Here is an 18,766-nt window from a genome sequence, read left to right on the forward strand (position 1 = left end):
TCGTGCCAACCACCTGCATGGTGCCAAAGACCCTCCTTAAGAACCTAGCAGTAATATGCCTCCCACCTACTTGGAACTGCAGAAAGCCATGATCCTGAACACCTGTAGGATAGTCAGAATTCTTCGACCGATGATAGTAACTGGACTTAACACCCACTCCATGCAACAAGGTACCAATACCCGTTTGTGGGATGGGGAAAAACCATTAGGTGAAGTAAAGAGATAATAATAATAACTGCAAAACATATATGATTGTCATCTGAAATTTGTTTACATTTAAAATTCATATGCAGTTCTCTGTCACCGATGTAAAATTACTTGGAGATCTGAATTGCTGACATAAATGTGATGATTTCTTTGTAGTTAAAGTTAAATATTCATGACTCAACACAAAGTGGATTTTACAATTACAGTCATTTCGATCTGTATCCCTCAACTTTTTTGCACAAGTGGATCATAGTGAATGTCCAAATGGAGGCAAGAGTTACACCTAAAAATCAAAATGTTTAGATGTTTAGAGAAAGGCACATCTTGAAATGAAAATGTGAACATACTTAATAACCAGTGGTGCACCCAAAAATTTTGTCTATTTATAAAATAATGAGTTTGAATATAAACAATGGCAAATATTTTTATGAAAGCTCAGGATATTGCATGTAATGAATACTATATGAAAATCTGATTGAATCTACATTGATAACTTTTACAAGCATCAACACATGATAGTACAATTATATAAAGTAGAACAAAATGTTCACAAGGAGGGATGACTTTCACTCCAATATATCAAAATGTGTTATGTGGTGTGAGTATAGCTCCTGAAGCATGTTCCATTGGTTAATGGACTTGGATGTAGTGTGATAAGCTGTGCCACACACACACACATTAAGTCATTAGGCATGCACATGACAAAATTAGTACCAAGAATAAGAGTGGATCTGGGACTGAGAATACACAACTTGGCTGGTACATCTACCAGATTTGAACTCTGTAGATTATTGGAATGTGAAATTGGGATATGCTGTAGAACAGCGCATGTATATACAAATTATCTTTATAACAGCATCCAAAATTATTCCTGGATTTCACCTTAAGATGTGGGAATGATTTTATGATGGGTTTAAAACAATGAATTAATGATATGATGCTGTCATACAGATAATGAAGCCTATATAAGGTGCATTCAAGTTATAAGGTCTCCATGTTTATTTCTTATAAAGTACACAAGATACAGAAATGAAACCTAAGTCATTTTTCAACATAATCTCCTAGATGGAACACACATTTTCACGTCTTTTCTTATAAACTGTGAAGACTACTGCAAAAGTTTGTTCAGAAGTGTGTTTAGCCTATTGATAAATGGCGGAAGCAGCTGCTTGTCAGTTAGGAAGTGGTGCATTATGGCCTCAACTGCCAGTGCACCATTAAGGCATTGGCAACAAATCAATCAGCTAGGAAGAGTTCTGACATGACACAAGATGCCTTTATCACTGGAAACAACTGTCACTTGGTGCAAGGTCAGGTGAGTATGGAGATGTGGGATAACCTCAATTTTGTTTCCTGTAAAAACCTTTGCACTTTAGCAGCAGGATGAGGGTGGAGCACTTTCTTGATGGAAATGAATATGATTCAGTCTGTGTGGACATATCTTCTGAAATGCTGGGGAGGGGGGGGGGGGGAGTTTTTCCTTCAGAATATTTTCATGGGAGTTTTCTGTGCAAGATTATCAAAGCAAAATTGCAAGATTATCAAAGGATATTGATGGAATAATCCTTCCTGCAGGGATTAGTCTATTGATATCCTAGAAAACAGTAACCATCATTTTCTGTACATTTGAAGCAACATGGAATGTATTGGGTGGCAGTGGTGACTCAGCATGCAATGGATGCATGCTGAGTCATTGGGTGGACTGATACTTTGTTCCAGGATTGAACAGTGGAATCCATGTCTTATCCATCATTACAATCAAGGAGAAGAAGGATGCTCTTTGAGGCATAAGTTTATCTAGGGCTGCTTTGGACGTTCATCAGTGGGCTAAATGCACCTGCACACAAACCTTCACGGTGGCCTTCACAGCTTGGATGAAAAGGTGTGAAAAATGTGTTTCTTCTCAAAGATTACACTGTTCAACAAAAAAATTCTTTGAATTTGTTTCCTTTCTTAAGATAGGCAAGCTTTACTAATTTTGGGTAAAAAAAAAACGAATATGACTTCAGAAATTTTTTATTAGCTCCACATTTTGAGATACAGTACTTTTGCTATTGTCTAAAAATATAGTAATTTCAGTAGTAGTCGTTGTGAAAAACAATATTAAAACAATCTCATATTTACATTTCCTTGATACAACATAAATCACAGTTGTTTTTAATTAAAATGTAAAAAAACAAGAACACAAGAAAACTGCACAGTTACTGAAAGTACTTTCTCAAAATGTGGCTTATTCATGACAGCACCTTCTTTTCACTTGTCACTTCTATTCCACTTCCAGGGCATCTCTTGTTACTGTCCAACAGTAGTCAGCAAGCATAGAAACATTCCACCTACCCTGATATCTTCTTTCCATTGCTGAAATGTCTTGGTGGAATTGCTCACCATGCTCATCACTCACTGCACCACAGCTGTCAGGGAAGAAGTCCAGATGATAGTCGAGAAAGTGGATTTTCAGTGACATGTTGCAGTCTAATTGATGACACTTTTCTAGAAGGTTGTTCACAGTCTCAACATAGTTTCCAGCTCTTCGGTTTCCCAGGAAGTCATGCACAACACTTTTAAAGGCTTCCCGAGCTGCGTTCTCATTACCCTGAAGGATTCGCTCAAAGTTTTCATCCTTTAAAAGTTCACGAATTTGGGGATCAAGACAGATTCCTTCCTTAACCTTAGCATCACTCAACAGTGGAAATTGTCCTCTCAGGTACTTGAAAGCGTCTCCATTCTGGTTCATCCCCTTAACAAAGTTCTTCACGAGTCCCAGTTTGATGTATAAAGGGGACAGAAGAATTTTGCTTCGATCAACCAGAGGATTGTGCTGGACATTTTTTTCCCCCAGGGCACAGGTTTTCCCTTATAGCCCAGACTTTTCTCTTGTAGTGTGAGGACCTAGCTTGACTATCCCAATCATACAGGAAACAGCAGTACTTTGTGTATCCCAACTGCATGCCCAGCAGTATTGCAATCACCTTCAGGTCTCCATAGATCTGCCATTAGTGGTCTTTGTACTTCAATGCTTCCAGAATTAATTTCATATTCTCATATGTCTCCTTCATGTGGACAGCATGGCATAGAGGAACTGACGGAATAGTGTTCCCATTGTGGAGCAAAACTGCTTTTAAACTTAGCTTTAATGAGTCTATGAATAGCCTCTAGTCCTGTGGGTTGTGCTCCACATTCAAAGCTGTCATAAAACCATTGACATCACAGAGGCAACAAGGTTGTTTTCACTTTTAAAATATGGAGTCAAAGCATTTTGCCTGCTCCTGTACATGGACACCTTGAAGTTTGGTTGCAGAAGTTCCACTGTTGGGGGGCCTTGATCCCAGAATACCACTTAGTTCACTTTGAGTGATTCTGTGTGACTCACTGGGCAACTCAGGTCCTGGCACAAAATCAGGATCCTGTGATGTTGAATGCCCAGGTTGACCATTCCTCACACTGTCTCCATCTTCATCAGACTCCAAAGTGTACTCTTCTGGAGGATGAGTACAGGCAGACCATCCCCATGTGCCACTGGTCGGACAGCTGATGGGATGTTGGGGTATTCCACAAGTCCACTTCCTTTTTTTTGACATGCCATGCTGAAGAGGAGGCACCATGCAGAAATAACAGCCATTTACATGATTTGAAGGCTCCCTCCAAATCATTGGGATGGCAAAAGGCATTTAATGTCCTTTGTTATTCAACCATCCACAGAGATTTACAGCACATGTATTACAGCAAATATGAGGTGCCGAGGATTTGTCTTCATCCTCTACCTTACAGCCAAAATAATGGTAGTAGGCTGTCTTCACAAGTGGAGTCAACTGGCATTTCTGAGTGGAAAATGTCACATCACCACACACAACAAAAATTGAACACTGTTAACACATTTATGTGGCATCCTGGCTTTTTACGTAATTTTTTTCCATAAACCTGAAAAAAAGAAAAATAAATGAACATCACTTGCAAGGTGATACAAAAATACAAGGTGATACAAAAATTGCACAGAAATACAAAAAAAAAAAAAAAAAAAAATAAATAAATAAAAATTAAAAAAAAAAAAAACATGCCGTATCGGTTCCTGTTTCAGTGTTACCAACCTGTCTATTCTCTAGACTCCAAAATTCCCTAGTTTTCACCAATATTCCCCTAAATCATAAGAGGGGCTATATCATGGAACCTAAGAGTTTTAAATGTTATATTCATTTTTTTCATGCCGAAATTAAGAAGAATTGACTATTTTCAAGCCAGAAACATTTTTGGCATTGACCAGTGTTATGTTCAAAATAACTTAGGTTTCATTTCTGTACCTTGGATATTTTATAAGAAATAAGATTGGACACCTTATAACTTGAATGCATCATATTCATTGAGCTGATGCACATGTACTTACTAGTGTAGTTTTGAGTGCAGCAATACCTCTCTTCATGACGGCGCCTCCGTAGCCAGGTGGGAAGGAGCAGCAGTGCGTAGCACACGCTTCTTGATTAGACAGGGGTTCGAGCCCGTCACCACCAAATACGAAGGACGCGGAAAGGTCAGGGAATGACCACCGCATATCCCGGAGCAATATGGCCTTAGTTGCTAATGCTCCTAAAAACCAAATAACAACAACAACAACATCTCTTCATGACAGTTCACTCAATAACATTTCATTATAATGACACTTGAAAATTGCCACCAATATTTGAATTGCAACATCCTTCACCTCATTATCAACACACACACACACACACACACACACACACACACACACACACACACACACACACACACACACACACACACACACACACACACACAGAGGCGATGCCAGCCTATTATGCACCCTAGGCAAGGCTAACTACTTGCATCCCCTAAAAAAATTGCTGTAATTTTCAAAAACAGATGTCTTGTAGAAAAAATGAAAAGCACAAAACTTGAAACTGCTAAATTTATTTTAAATTGCACGAATAAGTAATACAACAATCTTTGATTATCTTTCTCAAATACAAAAGAAAATCTTTTAGCACACAAATCATTTTGAATATTCTTGTGAATTGTGATGTTAAAATTTAAGTCTCTTAAAACTTTCAATTTCAGGCACATCAAAATCTCACCTTGCATGCCTTTTCTTCAAACAGGCCTCTGAGGTTGGGTATATTCATACTGTAGATTTTAGTGTTTTGCACCAACCTTACGTAAAAATAAAAACACAAAGGAAACTGGACTTTTAATAACTGTGTTTATAATAAATTATAATAACCTGTATTTACAATAAATTTAACTTTACGATAAACTATACATATAAAATATTAAAATCTACTACATTAAGAACAATAAAATGCATTAAAATATACTAAGTTAAAAGCGATAAAAAACCATAGCTTTCAAAGGCTCCAGCCTTCTTCTTCAGCGGTATTTTCTTATTCTGCAGTACATAATATGGTCTTATGTACTGCAGAATAAGAAAATACCGCTGAAGAAGAAGGCTGGAGCCTTTGAAAGCTATGGTTTTTTATCGCTTTTAACTTAGTATATTTTAATGCATTTTATTGTTCTTAATGTAGTAGATTTTAATATTTTATATGTATAGTTTATCGTAAAGTTAAATTTATTGTAAATACAGGTTATTATAATTTATTATAAACACAGTTATTAAAAGTCCAGTTTCCTTTGTGTTTTTATTTTTACGTAAGGTTGGTGCAAAACACTAAAATCTACAGTATTTGCATGCCTTTTCCTTTGCAAATTTTGTCACTAATTCCTGATGTCAGGAATAGCTATAAACAACACGTTGCCAACTAAGAAGAATAAGAAATTTTTTTTTTTTCTTAGCCAAAAAATCACTAAATTTCAAAAAGAAAAACAGAACAACATATAAAAAAGATAAATAAGAAAACAGAGTATAGAAATTTTTTATAAGACTTTACAATTAATTATAATTCATAGCACTGCTGTGGTATTTATCTTAAAATAAAAAAATAAAAATTGTCAGTTGCATTTTTTACATAGGTTAAAAAAATAATCTGTATAAAACTGTGCTCCCCAAAGGGGCACAGTTTTATAGGCCTAGTTGGTCTAATTATGATTAGGCCTAGTTGGCCTAATGATAGCACTGGCCCTGACAACACATCAAAAAATTATTTATAGAAATATTAAAAAGTGCCTAACATATACCAACCTTCCTAGCTGATTACAAAACAATTCATCATTGCAATGTTTCTTGTCAAATAAAAGTAACATTTATTGGTTTGCTTTCAATAGTTCCTTTCAAAATGGAGCCAAAACACTGATGAAAAGATGAAGCAGCATGGATGAAAGTTACAAAACCAAAATATAAGTAGAGCTGGGCAAAAACTATGGTCTAGTTATATTCAAAATTACACGGTAATTTTGAATACAACTAGATTAAAGCCAAACATGATTAAAGACTTTTAACTGTTTTTTTCATAATTGGGTATCCAGTTTTCTCTCTGACCGCTCACTGTGGATGATGGTAGACAGCTCTCTGTCTTCTTATTTTTCCACTAATGCTGTTGTTCCCCAAGGTTCAGTTCAGTTTTTTCTCTCACTTTTTTCCTCTTATATATCAATGACCATCTTCCATTGACCTGAAATCCTCTCCATAGTTTTGCTGATGATAGCCCATTGTATTTCACTTTCCAATTTGAGAAAGCTTGCCCTGCTTAAACAGCTTCAATTTCTTGAATATCTCCTACCAATTCCTTAAATGCTGATCTCTAGGCAAATTCCCAGTGGGGGGCAAAGATAGCTTAGTTGATTTCAATCCTTTTAAAATGGAGTCCTGTCTTATATCTCACAAAAAGGGTTTCTTGTGCTCCTATGCTTATCTTTAATGACACCCAGATTTCTATAAATATCACATATCTCTATTAGGGATGATCCTGACTTCTAATCTCTCTCTTGGCATAAGCACATCACAAATATTGCTTCCTCTGCATTTAAAAAACTGAGTTTTCTCCTTTGCTCTTATTGTTACTTTTCTTCCAAACAGCTACGCTCTACAAATTGCAAGTCTGCCCTACCATGGAATATTGTTCCTATATCTGGGGCCGTGCTATCAAAACCTCTCAGGCTTCTAAATTCCATTCAAAAGAGGGCAGTTAGGTCTCATCTCTAACAAAGTCTCTCCACTTTGGATTTAGAAAATGCATAGTGAATGCATTTTCTATAAATTCTTCCATGGGCGCTGTTTTTCTGAATTGTGTTCTATAATTCCCTCACTCTCTCTCTTCCAAACCAGTCTGAACACGTTCCACAACCAGTCAACATTCTTTTACTGTCCAGCTTCAAACTCACAGAACCAACTTTTCTTCCTCCTCATTTAATCATTCAACTTCCGTTTTCTTGGACAACCTAACTTTATACATATTTCCTAAAAATTACAATCTACAGAAATTCAAGTCTAATGTCAGCAAGTATCTTTTTTCATCTTTTCAACCTTCATCCCATGCACAGTACTAAGTATTATAGTTTGTAATACCTCTCGTGCTTGCGGTTTTCATAAAAAAAAATATATATATATATATATACACCAACACACATAAAAAAAAAAAAAATTTGCAAAAAAAAAAAAAAAAAACGTTGACTTGGATAATGTTGGGTAAGCTGATTTTAGTAAATTTAGTTGATTTACTTGAATCACATGGTGAAAATTTGATTACCAAAGGACTCCTTGAACCAGAAACCAAAGAATGCAAAATGAGGTTGAAGAAATGGTAATGCTGTAGTCCCAAAAATTAATAACCAACATGTCAGAAGACTTTATTTATTTAGAAGCTGTAATGTATATCTTTGCTGAGAAAGATGTAGACACTACAAATAAAGAAGAGGAAGAGCACAAAAATGGATGTTAATAGACTCATATTTTAAAGGACCTTAACCACCTACATGCACAACAACAGAAGCTTTATTGTCTAAAACTAGCTAAGATTTAAACCCCCCCACTAATTTTTGCTTTTTACATTCCCCCCCCCCCACAGTTATAGTCTTAATGGGCCTGATGTTTCCACATAAAATAAAACCAATAATCTGAGCTGTTTTAATCTTCTCTTATTATTACTCTGTTATACAGCCAAACAGTTGTTATTACATTATTTATGCAAAACAGGCAAACCTACTTCTTTCCTATTATGCTATAATAATCATTATATTTAAAATATACTATTTCATTTTTTTTTCAAGGAACACATGTAACATTATAACATGGAAATATATGGGAAAATTTCCATAAACTTGATGACTCATTTTTTGAGTAGCCTAGCCCTCTTGTTAAGTAAAGTATACTTGTACTTAGTTAATACTTTACTGAAGTCAAACTTACATATAAAATGTAAATAAATGTTCATTATTAAATATAATAAAATATGATGATAAACAACCAACAATAGTTTTATATTTTAATAAATGTAATTCATTAAAATGTAAAATAATAATATATGTACAGATAAATAACTACTAGTTCTTTTGAAGAAATGATTTTAAACTATATTTAATAAAAATAGGAACAAGAAGATTCTTCAGCACACTGTCCAGATTTTTACTTGGAACGAGTCAATGCCATTGCAATGGTAAGTACTGTCTGTTAGTCCAGAAAAAAATGATCATATTATGAAAGCTACAACAGGTTGAGATGGCCATCTGATTATCTTCAAAGCAAATTTTGTGTGTGTGTGTGTGTGTGTGTGTGTGTGTGTGTGTGTGTGTGTGTGTGTGTGTGTGTGTGTGTGTGTGTGTGTGTGTTCGGGAGTGGGTTGTTGTTGTAGTAAGGTTTTAGGAGCATCAGAGACTAAGGCCATACTGCTCCGTGTATATTTTCTCCGTGCAATTAGGTGCAACAAAGTAAGGATAAAAACAAGTACTGTAATTACTTGAATTCATGTTTTAAATAAACTTTTATTGCAATAATAAATATTCTAGAAAAAAATCATTAAAATACAGCTATTCTAAAAACAAAAAAATACATATTGTTACTGCAAAATTTAGTTATGTTTAAGCATTCATACTATCTGTCTGAATAAAGTGAGCTCTTAAGAAACATAAGCAATCAATAGTATAATCATTTAAAATGGATCTAATTTTGATACATACAGTATTTGGTTAGCGGCAGAAAATGCCCTTTCGGATTCTGTTCTGGACATTTTTCTACTGAGATAATCATAGACGATCCAGCCCATATTTTCTAGGCTTTGAACTTTTTTAGCAAAAATAGTTAAAAGTATTTCATTAATTTCCGACTCAAGTTCATCTTTTAAAATCTCATTGGAGTCAGGAAATTTCTTATTTTGGAAAGAATTTGCAGAACAATGATGTTCTGTTCCATGTTGGTCTTCCATGGTTGAATTATGTTCATCATTTTTTGAAGGAGTTTTATTAAGCAAAGTATAGTTTTCACTATAGTATCTTTACTGAGTCTAGGAGAGAGCAAAGAGTGGGGATAAAGAATAAAGAAGAGAGCAAAGAGTGCAGTTAAGTAATTCTTCACATATATAAATACAAAGAACAGAAGGACAAATCAGATTGGACCCTTATGTAATGGTTGTAGGACAGTATTAGATACCACAGCTGAAGTCACAGATGAACTCAACAGTTACTTTGCATCGATATTTACATAAAAAAATCCTTTGTGTCCATGAGATATTATGGAAGTGAAGTTGAAAAAAAAAATGTAATTACTGATGTTGAAATTTCAAATAATTATTTAATGAGAACTTTCACGCCTACAGGCGAGTAAGGCTTTTGTGGTTGATGGCATATACTCTATAATTTTAAAGGAGGTGGCAAGTGAGTGCATTGAACCATTAAGACTAGTTATGAGAGCATCACTGGACTCAGGAGAGATTCCGTTGAATTGGTGTAAACTGGAACATAAAGGCGGTTCTAGGAGTGTAACGGGAAATTACTGACTGGCCAGTCTGACTTCCAGTAGTAGGGAAAATCATGGAGGCAATGATCAAGGGTGGAATTCAGGATCATTTAGATGGAAATGGAATTCTGTAGGATATGCAGCATGGTTTTTGTAAAGGGAAAATCATGTTTAATTAACTCCAGGGGCTCTCATCTGGTGAGTATGGGCTTGGCATACCCAGGATCCTGAGCTGGATATCATCATTTTTCTCTTTCTTGCTTTCTTGGTGATTCCCTTCTTCTTCTGACCTTCTCTCTCTCTCTCTCTCTCTCTCTCTCTCTCTCTCTCTCTCTCTCTCTCTCTCTCTCTCAGGGTAACACATTTTTTTTTTTTTTGGCTGGTGCAGCATAAGCCTCAGGCTTCCTTGCACCATATGGCTAATAATAATAATAATCTGGTTAACTGTTTTGACAGGGTCACTCAAGAGCTGGACTTTGGGAATAATTCAACATTGTTTATTTGGATTTCAGGAAAGCATTTGACTTGGTCCCATATGAATGGTTACTTTATAAGTTGGAGCATCCTCTCCTTCTGCCACAGTTTTTCCATAAAGTCCCATAGGATATCAATCCCTTCTTCTCCCAGACTTTTCCATATCTCTACTGGTATCTGATCAACACCTACTGCTTTCCCCCTCTTAATTTTTCTGAGTGTGCGTTCCACTTCTTTCCTGCTTATGCCTTCCATTACTCTTTCATTCGTCCCTCTATCCTCGCATAATGCTCTTGGGTTTTCCTCATTTAATAACTTCTTAAAATAGTCTTTCCACCTTTCCTTAACCTTTTCTGGGTCCTGTATAACTACTCCCCTCTAATCTTTTATCTGTTTTATTGATGAGAAGTCCTTTGAAGCCTTGTCTCTCGCTTTGGCTATTCTCATCAATTGCCTATCTCCATCTTTCCTTTCCTTTCCAGTTCCCCATACGCCTCGTCCACTGCTCTCACCTTTGCTATTGCCACAGCCCTTTTTGCCTCCTTATTTGCTAATTTATATGCTGCTTTATCTTCCTGGCTACCTGTTAAATCCCATCTTTTCTTCATCTCCTTCTTTTGTTTTATCACCGATTGCACTTCCTCATTCCACCACCAAGCCTCCTTTCCCTCCGGCACCCCCTTTCCTGATGTTTTCCCCAACAACTCTTCTTCAACTTTCCTTATGATACAACTTCCACCACTCTTGCACGTCTTCTGGTAACTTTATTCCTTTTAGCACCTTTTCCTTAAACTCCTTCCTCAAATCCTCCTCTTTCAATCTCTACCATTTTATCCTTTTCTCCCTCTGTCTTGAATATTTCCTACTTTTGTCCACTGCAACCTCCCAATCGACCACAAGCAATCTATGTTGTGCAGACACACTTTCTCCGTTTATCACCTTGCTGTTCCTCATTTCCTTTAGATGCCTCCTACGGCACATGATATAGTCAATCTGGCTTGTCCTTTCCCCACTCTTGTATGTTATCAGCTGGCTTTCTTTCTTTTCGAAGTAGGTGTTAACTATTGCCAGGTCGAATGCCACTGCGTGTTCTACTATCCTCTCCCCTTCTCTATTTCTTTCCCCAATACTCCACCTTCCATACAGTCTTCCTTCCTCTCTCCTGCTTCTTCTTAAATGTCCATTTAAATCGCCCCAACAATCAACCTCTCTTTCTCAGGTATTGCTATCACCACTTGATCCATTTCCATCCAAAAACTGTCCTTTTCTTCTTCCCCGCATCCTACTTGTGGGGCATATGCACATACTATTGTGGTCAAGTGTCCACCCACTTTCAGTGCTCATAATCCTATCACTCCTTCTGTTAACCTCACACACTCCATCTTTTAACTCCTTATCAACTACAATACCTACTCCATTTCTTCCTCTCTCATCTGCTCCCCTAAAGAACAACTTGTACCCTTCACCGAGCTCTTTTGCTTTATTTCCCTTCCACCTTGTCTCTTGTAGGCATAGGATCTTCACTCTTCTTCTTTGCATCAAATCCACAATCTCTCTACTCTTTCCATTCATTGTCCCAATGTTCAATGTTCCTATTCTAACACTTTTCATCCTCTTCTTCTTCTCTAGCTGGACTAACTTCTTTAACTGAACCCATCCTTTATTTATTTCATATCAGAGTATATGAAATAAATAAATATAAATATAAAAAGTCATCACAGTAAATTACAGAAAAGAAAGAGGCAATAATGGCAGTTATATGCTTAGTACTTTTGAAAAGGAATTCATGTGATGAGCATAAAAGAATTTGAAAAAGTGATAAATTCATCCAGATACAAAGAAAAAGTTGTGTTGAACCAATAAATATAGTACTGACTTAGTGAAATGCCCACGTATCTGTGTACACTCCCATTTGTTCTTAATACTCTGTATGAAAACTGTCTGCTGAATGTTCAAAATACATATAATAAAACTATGTGTTTTTGTTCTTCTGGGGATCACAGAAAAAGATGCAAATTGCAGGAAGGTGTACATTCCTGAAAACAATTTAACAATATAATTTATTTAATACACTGAAAATAATCTGAGCTTAAAAATTATTTTAAAAAATTAAATCATTTGTCACTCATAAGGAATACATACTGTATGTTTTGAGTAAATATACTGAAAACACAAATACATACAGAGTGTGATTAGAATATATTTAAAAAAACAAAACAAACATACAGTATACTTAAGTGTACAAAGTTAGAAGAACGACCTTGTCCTTTTAAGTATTTTGTGACCAGCACGATTCTAATCTTGTAGTTAATGTAATGGTATCATTCACAATCATTCAGAAGAACAAATGCAGTTCATACAATGGTCTTATCACTCATAATAGTGCAATAAATGACTGCCAAAAGTTGCTTTGGTGATAATCTTTTAAATAAATCTACCATTTATTTAAAAGATGTAGGGATTAAAAAAAAAACACAAAAGGTCAAAATCTAAAACAGTTTCTAATATAGAGAGTTGAAAACAGCAAAAAAATATTTATATTTGCAGATTGGAAAGATAAAGAGACAAGAGACAGACAGCTGTCTGAAACTGGCAAAAAATTACAATAAAATAAAAATAAAAAATCTACTATATTTGCCTGCCAACAATTTGTCTAAATCTTCTTTGAATTTACTTAAAATCCAACTTCCACAATGCTAGGAGAAGTTTATTCTAAGTCAATTACTCTTTGGCTGGCTGCAAATTTCCAACATCTATTCTGTAAGTATCCTTTTCCAATTTAAATCTATGTCCCCTTGTGTTATGTGCATCTCTGAGAAAGAGCAAAGATGTCACCAACATTTGGTTTACTTAACCCTTTTAGAGCTTTATACACTTCAATTAGGTCATTATAGATAACTAGCTTCCAGAGACTGCAACTTATAGAACCACAACAATTCTTTGTAAGCATATGTGCTTGTTAATAGGAGAGACTATTTTTATAGGAATGGAATACACTTAAATTGAACGGGCACAAGAATATTTGCTGATGCTATCGGAGCAGTGTTAAGTGGGTTGGAAAACTACTAGCTTGGAGAATACACAGACTAATAGATTAACTAGAGCCACAGGCAGAGGTGAAAGTGATCCTTGCACTGCCTCTATTAGAACTGCAGTAGCCTGGAAAGCAAGGTGTCACAGATTTCAACCTCTGCTATGTGTCATCAAGGAACAAGTAAATACATGCGCTATATTAGCATTAGCATTAGCAGAGGCATATGATGCAAGAAAGCAAGCTTATACAGTATCAGCCAAAAAATAAAAAAATAAAATAAAAATAAATAAAAAAACTTAACATGCCATTTCACTCATCCATTTGCTCCAAAAGTTCGTTCATTTCTTCCTTGAATGTATTTAAGCTATCAACTTCAACAATGCCAGATGCGAGTTCGTTCCAGCAATCAACTACCCCAGTGGTTTTCAACCAGGGTACCACAACAACATTCCAGGGGTGCCACGTAATTTAAATTTAAGTTACTTAAACTTATTTATTTTTGTATTTATATAATGGTACATCCTTATTATCGTGTTCCATAAACCACAATGATAGTATTTACATACATCAACTGATCATTCTATTTACAATTCCAAAAAAAAAAAAAAAAAAAAAATTACAAAAACCTCACATTATAAAAAATAACAGCTTCATTACATACAATATTACATGTATAATTATATTATTATAATAACTATCATATAACATATTTTTTTAATATTATATATATATATACACACAGAGAACTGGATCTAACAGGCAGAAATTGAGTAGGGGTGCCACAAAATAAAATAAATTTCTTAACTTAAGGGTGCCATTATTAAAAAAAAATGTCGAAAACCACTGAACTACCTGGATAAAGGCAAAATTTCGAACATCTATCTACAACTGTCTCTACTCAGTTTGAGTTTATGCCCCCTCAGGTTTGTAATCTGAGCAAGAGAAAGAATCCCTTCAGCATTGAGGCTGCCCAAACCATTCAAGGCCTTATACACCTCAATCAGATCACCTTGCAGGTGCCTAGTCTCCAAACACTGCAATTTGCAGGATTTAAGCCTTTCTTCATAATTAGGGTAAATAAGTGTAAAAACAGGTGCATGTATATTAATGCTAGGAGTATCATAAATAAATTTGATGGATTTGAAGTACTGAATAAATCATCAAATGCAGACATTGCAGTGATATTGGAGACATGGTGTCACTCAGATGGAAGCAATGGTTAATTTGAATATAGAGTATAATGTATACAGGAAGGACAGAATAGGAAGAGTGTGGGTATTACGCTCTTAGTTAAGAAGCATATTAATTTAAGGCAGTGCATCCAGTAAACTCAAAACTGCACTGCAGTGGGCAGTGTGGTTTTGCTGGGTAAACAAAAATGAAATTAGGAATGTGCTATACCTAATGACTGTGATGAGTATAACAAACAACTACAGAGAAATAGAGTGGGCCAGTAAATTAGAATGTCTTATAATTGAGGACTTTAAATTTCCAGATGTTCATTGGAAGTTGTGGATTGGTCACATACACTAGCAAAACTTTTGTGGGATTATTGGATGATTGTTTTCTACAGCAAAATGTTAGAGAGACAACAAGGGGAAGCAGCACACTTGATCTGGTTATTGGTAGTGATTCTTCATGTATTAAGTATCTGCAGGTAAAAGACCCACTGAGTGGCAGTGATCACGTTTACTTATGTGGAATTTACTTAAAGACATACAGGGTCCAGTCACATTATTATGACCACCTACCTAGTATCCAGAATATGCACCTTTCGCAGCATGCACTGCAGCCAGCCGCCGTGGGAGGGACTCAATAAGTCTGCGGAAGGTTGCTACGGGTATTTGTGACCATGCAGACTGCAGTGCACCCCGGAGTTCCTGTAGGTTCCTCGTTGGAGGATTCATCTGTCTAATGTGTCGATCGAGGTGGTCCCATAGATTTTGAATTGGGTTAAGGTTCAAGGAATTCGGTGGCCAAGGGAGTATCTTGAAGTCTTCGTTGTGCTCCTCAAACCACTCACGGACAATTCTGGCGATATTAGTATTAGTAACAGCTGCATGGTGCAAGAAAGCCTATGGCTTATGCTGCACCAGCCAAAAAAAAAAAATCCGAACAAAACAATGATAAAAACAAAAAAAAAAAAAATGTAATAAAATAAATAACTGAATAATAATAATTAATTAAAAAAACAAAAAAAAATTTTAAACCTATTATCCTATGCGCTTCCCTTACCCGAAAGTACTATCCAGATGAACTTTGAATTTCCCCAAACTGTCGGCCTCTACCACCCATGAAGGCAGCTTATTCCAGTAATTTATAACTCGCTGGCTAAAATAAAACTTCCTGCAGTCCAATCAAAACATTTCCCCCCGTAACTTGAATTTATGTCCCCTAGTTCTAGCATCATTTATAATATTGAAAATTTCTTCCTCAATCATTTTACTGATGCCTCTCAGAGCCTTAAACACCTCAATCAAATCTCCTCTAAGGTGTCTAGTTTCCAAACTCTACCTATCTAGGTAGAGAAGAAAAATGCATGGGATGCATAAAAAGCATCTGATGATACAGGAGCCTACAGTAGACATAAACTAGTCTATAATCAAGTCATAAAGGAGGTTAGCCAAGCTATGGCAGATTATTAGAAGTCTCTGGAAAAGAATGCAAAGAACAGTAGCAAAGGCTTCTGTGTTTATATTAAATAGAAGGAAGGAAGTGAATCACATTGACCTCGATGTCAGTGGTTTAACTGTTGACGACTCTGCTCAGGTTGCTGACAAATTGAATAGATCTTTTGCATCTACATACACACATGATGAATTCTTTAGAGAAGGGGATGCCAAAAGTTAATCAAACTCTAACGGGGAGCTAAATCAAGTCTATTAAGGAAGTTTGGGGGTCCATTGAGGAAGTTTGAGCTGCTGGGAATAGATATATTTTTGAAAAATTTTGCCACTTTGTTGACCTAATTAGTGTTTTAAATTGTAGTCCATAAATAACTTTATAGTGCTAGTCACATTCATTAGTTTATTTTTAAATTTAGCTTGAGATTTTGTAAGTTACTACTTAATATACATAAAACCTTTCCATCACTGATTTAGCGCAAATATTATATCTCGGAACTGTGTACTGTAGTGCATGGTGGAGAAATTCTAGTGTGCAATTTTGGTAAATAAGTATCTCAAGAGTTCAAATCACATAGGTTGTTGTTAATAGGTAATTTTATTAGCTGTTATAATTAACTTATATCTTTACAACATTAAACGGTATAGCATAAACTTGATAACGTAAACTCCATAAAATAATACAATATAATGTAAAGTATCTTGTGATATCTATTTAATAATCTAAACTCGATATCGTAATATACATTTAATAATCTAAACTCGATATCATAATATATATTTAATAACAATCTCAAGGAAGAACTAGACAATATTTGGAGTAAATGGATGGGTGAAATGGGAAGGGTTTTTTTTTTTTTTGGCTGATGCTGTATAAGCTTGCTTTCTTGTATCATATGGCTTTACTAATGCTAATGCTATTGCTGCATAACTGGTGCAAATTGTTATTATTGTATTTAAGTATATTACTCTAGTGTAGTATTCTCAATAAAATTGAATTTGAACAGAAATCATGCCTCAGACCGGAGCAGCAAAGCAAAGGGTTTGAAGCAGCAGAAGTGCTGTGGTTTGGGGGAGAACTGGGAGGCGGGACAGTTGTCCTTGGAATCATGGCCTCACGAAATGTATTATTTGTTTGATTTTTGCAGATCTATCTGGAACGAGGCATCATACAGCCAAGGGGATCTCTTTGTGTGTGCTCAATGTAAAGAGTCTAAGAATATTAGGTGTCAACTCAGCATTTCTGATGGGTGTTTATGAGAGATTGAAGGACAGGGTGGATGCCCTTGAAGGAATTAAGTTGGGGGTCCATTCAACTCTCAGTTATTAACCTCAATGCACTTGTGTATCAGGAAACAGATACACAAGTGCACTGAGGAAATATCAGGAAACTTGCATTTGTGTATCAGGAAACAGAGTGGCAACCCCCCAAGGCAGAATGTGCTGGTCCCACAAGAGTTAGCTATTGTTGATCACTCTGTTTTTAGGGAAATGGGAAATATATTGGGCAAAAGTTTATGATGTATAGCAGATATAATCTTTTAGTCACAAAAGGTGATATTGTTGTACATGTTGGCAGAAATGACATTCAGATCTGAAGACTCACTTAACAAGTATAGAGCAATGTTGAAGAAAGTTGTGAGTTAGGGTTAAATATGTAAGTGTTTGAAATTCTTCTGAAAAACACAACAGGAAGGAAAACATGATAAGAGCCTTATCAATCAATTCAGCCCTGGAGAGATTATGCAACACCCAAGGGAAGAATTTTTCTCATTGTGGTCTGTGCTTGTTAACAGGACAGATAGTTTCTACACAGATGGAAACATTTAAATAAGGTGCAAGAATATTTGCTGATGCTATCAAGGCAGTATTAATAGGTGAGTCGGAAAACTGCTAACCTGGGAGGATATACAAAATAACAGATTAACAATGGACGTGGGCAAAAGTGAAAGCGATTCTGGCACTGCTTCTATTGTGACTTGGAAAGAAGAGTACTGGGGATTTTAAGGCATGCTATGGATCATCGTGGAACAATGAAATACATGAGCTGCATTAGGGTAACTAAGAGTATGAACGGTGCAATATATACTAGCATGTACACCAATGCTAGGAGCATAGTAAATAAATTTGATGAATTTGAAATGCTGGTCAAATCATCAAATGCACAAATTGTGAGGATATCAGAGATGAAGTGTCCTTCAGATATAAGGCACCTCTGTAGCCAGGTGGGCAGGAGTGGCTGCGGAAAGGTCAGGGAATGACCACCGCATATCCTCGGAGCAATATGGCCTTAGTTGCTAATGCTTCTAAAAACCAAATAACAAAAAACCTTCACATATAAGGGTACGCAGAATTTGAATTTGGGGAGCACAATGAATACAGAAAGCACAAACAGAACAGGTGGAGGCTGGGAGGATTATGCTCTTAGTTAAGAAGCACATAAAATCTAAAGCAGCATATCCAGTTAACATGGGTGGCCAGTGCAATTGAGTCAATTTGGTGTGACATAAGCATTGGGAAAACAAAAATCAGAATAGGTGTGTGTGTGTGCTATAGGCTGAATGACTGTGATGA

At 35.9% G+C, this 18,766-nt stretch overlaps 1 protein-coding gene across 3 annotated transcripts in view; it reads left to right on the forward strand.

Annotated features, from left to right (window-relative positions):
* The window catches only part of LOC150084557 (disheveled-associated activator of morphogenesis 2-like), a 575,048-nt gene that overhangs the window by 214,062 nt on the left and 342,220 nt on the right, over positions 1 to 18,766 (forward strand). For all 3 annotated transcript variants that reach the window (XM_090375315.1, XM_090375314.1, XM_090375316.1), the window contains exon 4: positions 8,700 to 8,765. In XM_090375315.1, the coding sequence (XP_090231441.1) occupies positions 8,700 to 8,765 (66 nt within the window). The remainder of the gene's footprint in view (positions 1 to 8,699; positions 8,766 to 18,766) is intronic.

Source organism: Mastigoproctus giganteus, chromosome 6, assembly GCF_048544385.1.
Source record: "Mastigoproctus giganteus isolate SK-2022 chromosome 6, ASM4854438v1, whole genome shotgun sequence".
NCBI lineage: Eukaryota > Metazoa > Arthropoda > Arachnida > Uropygi > Thelyphonidae > Mastigoproctus > Mastigoproctus giganteus.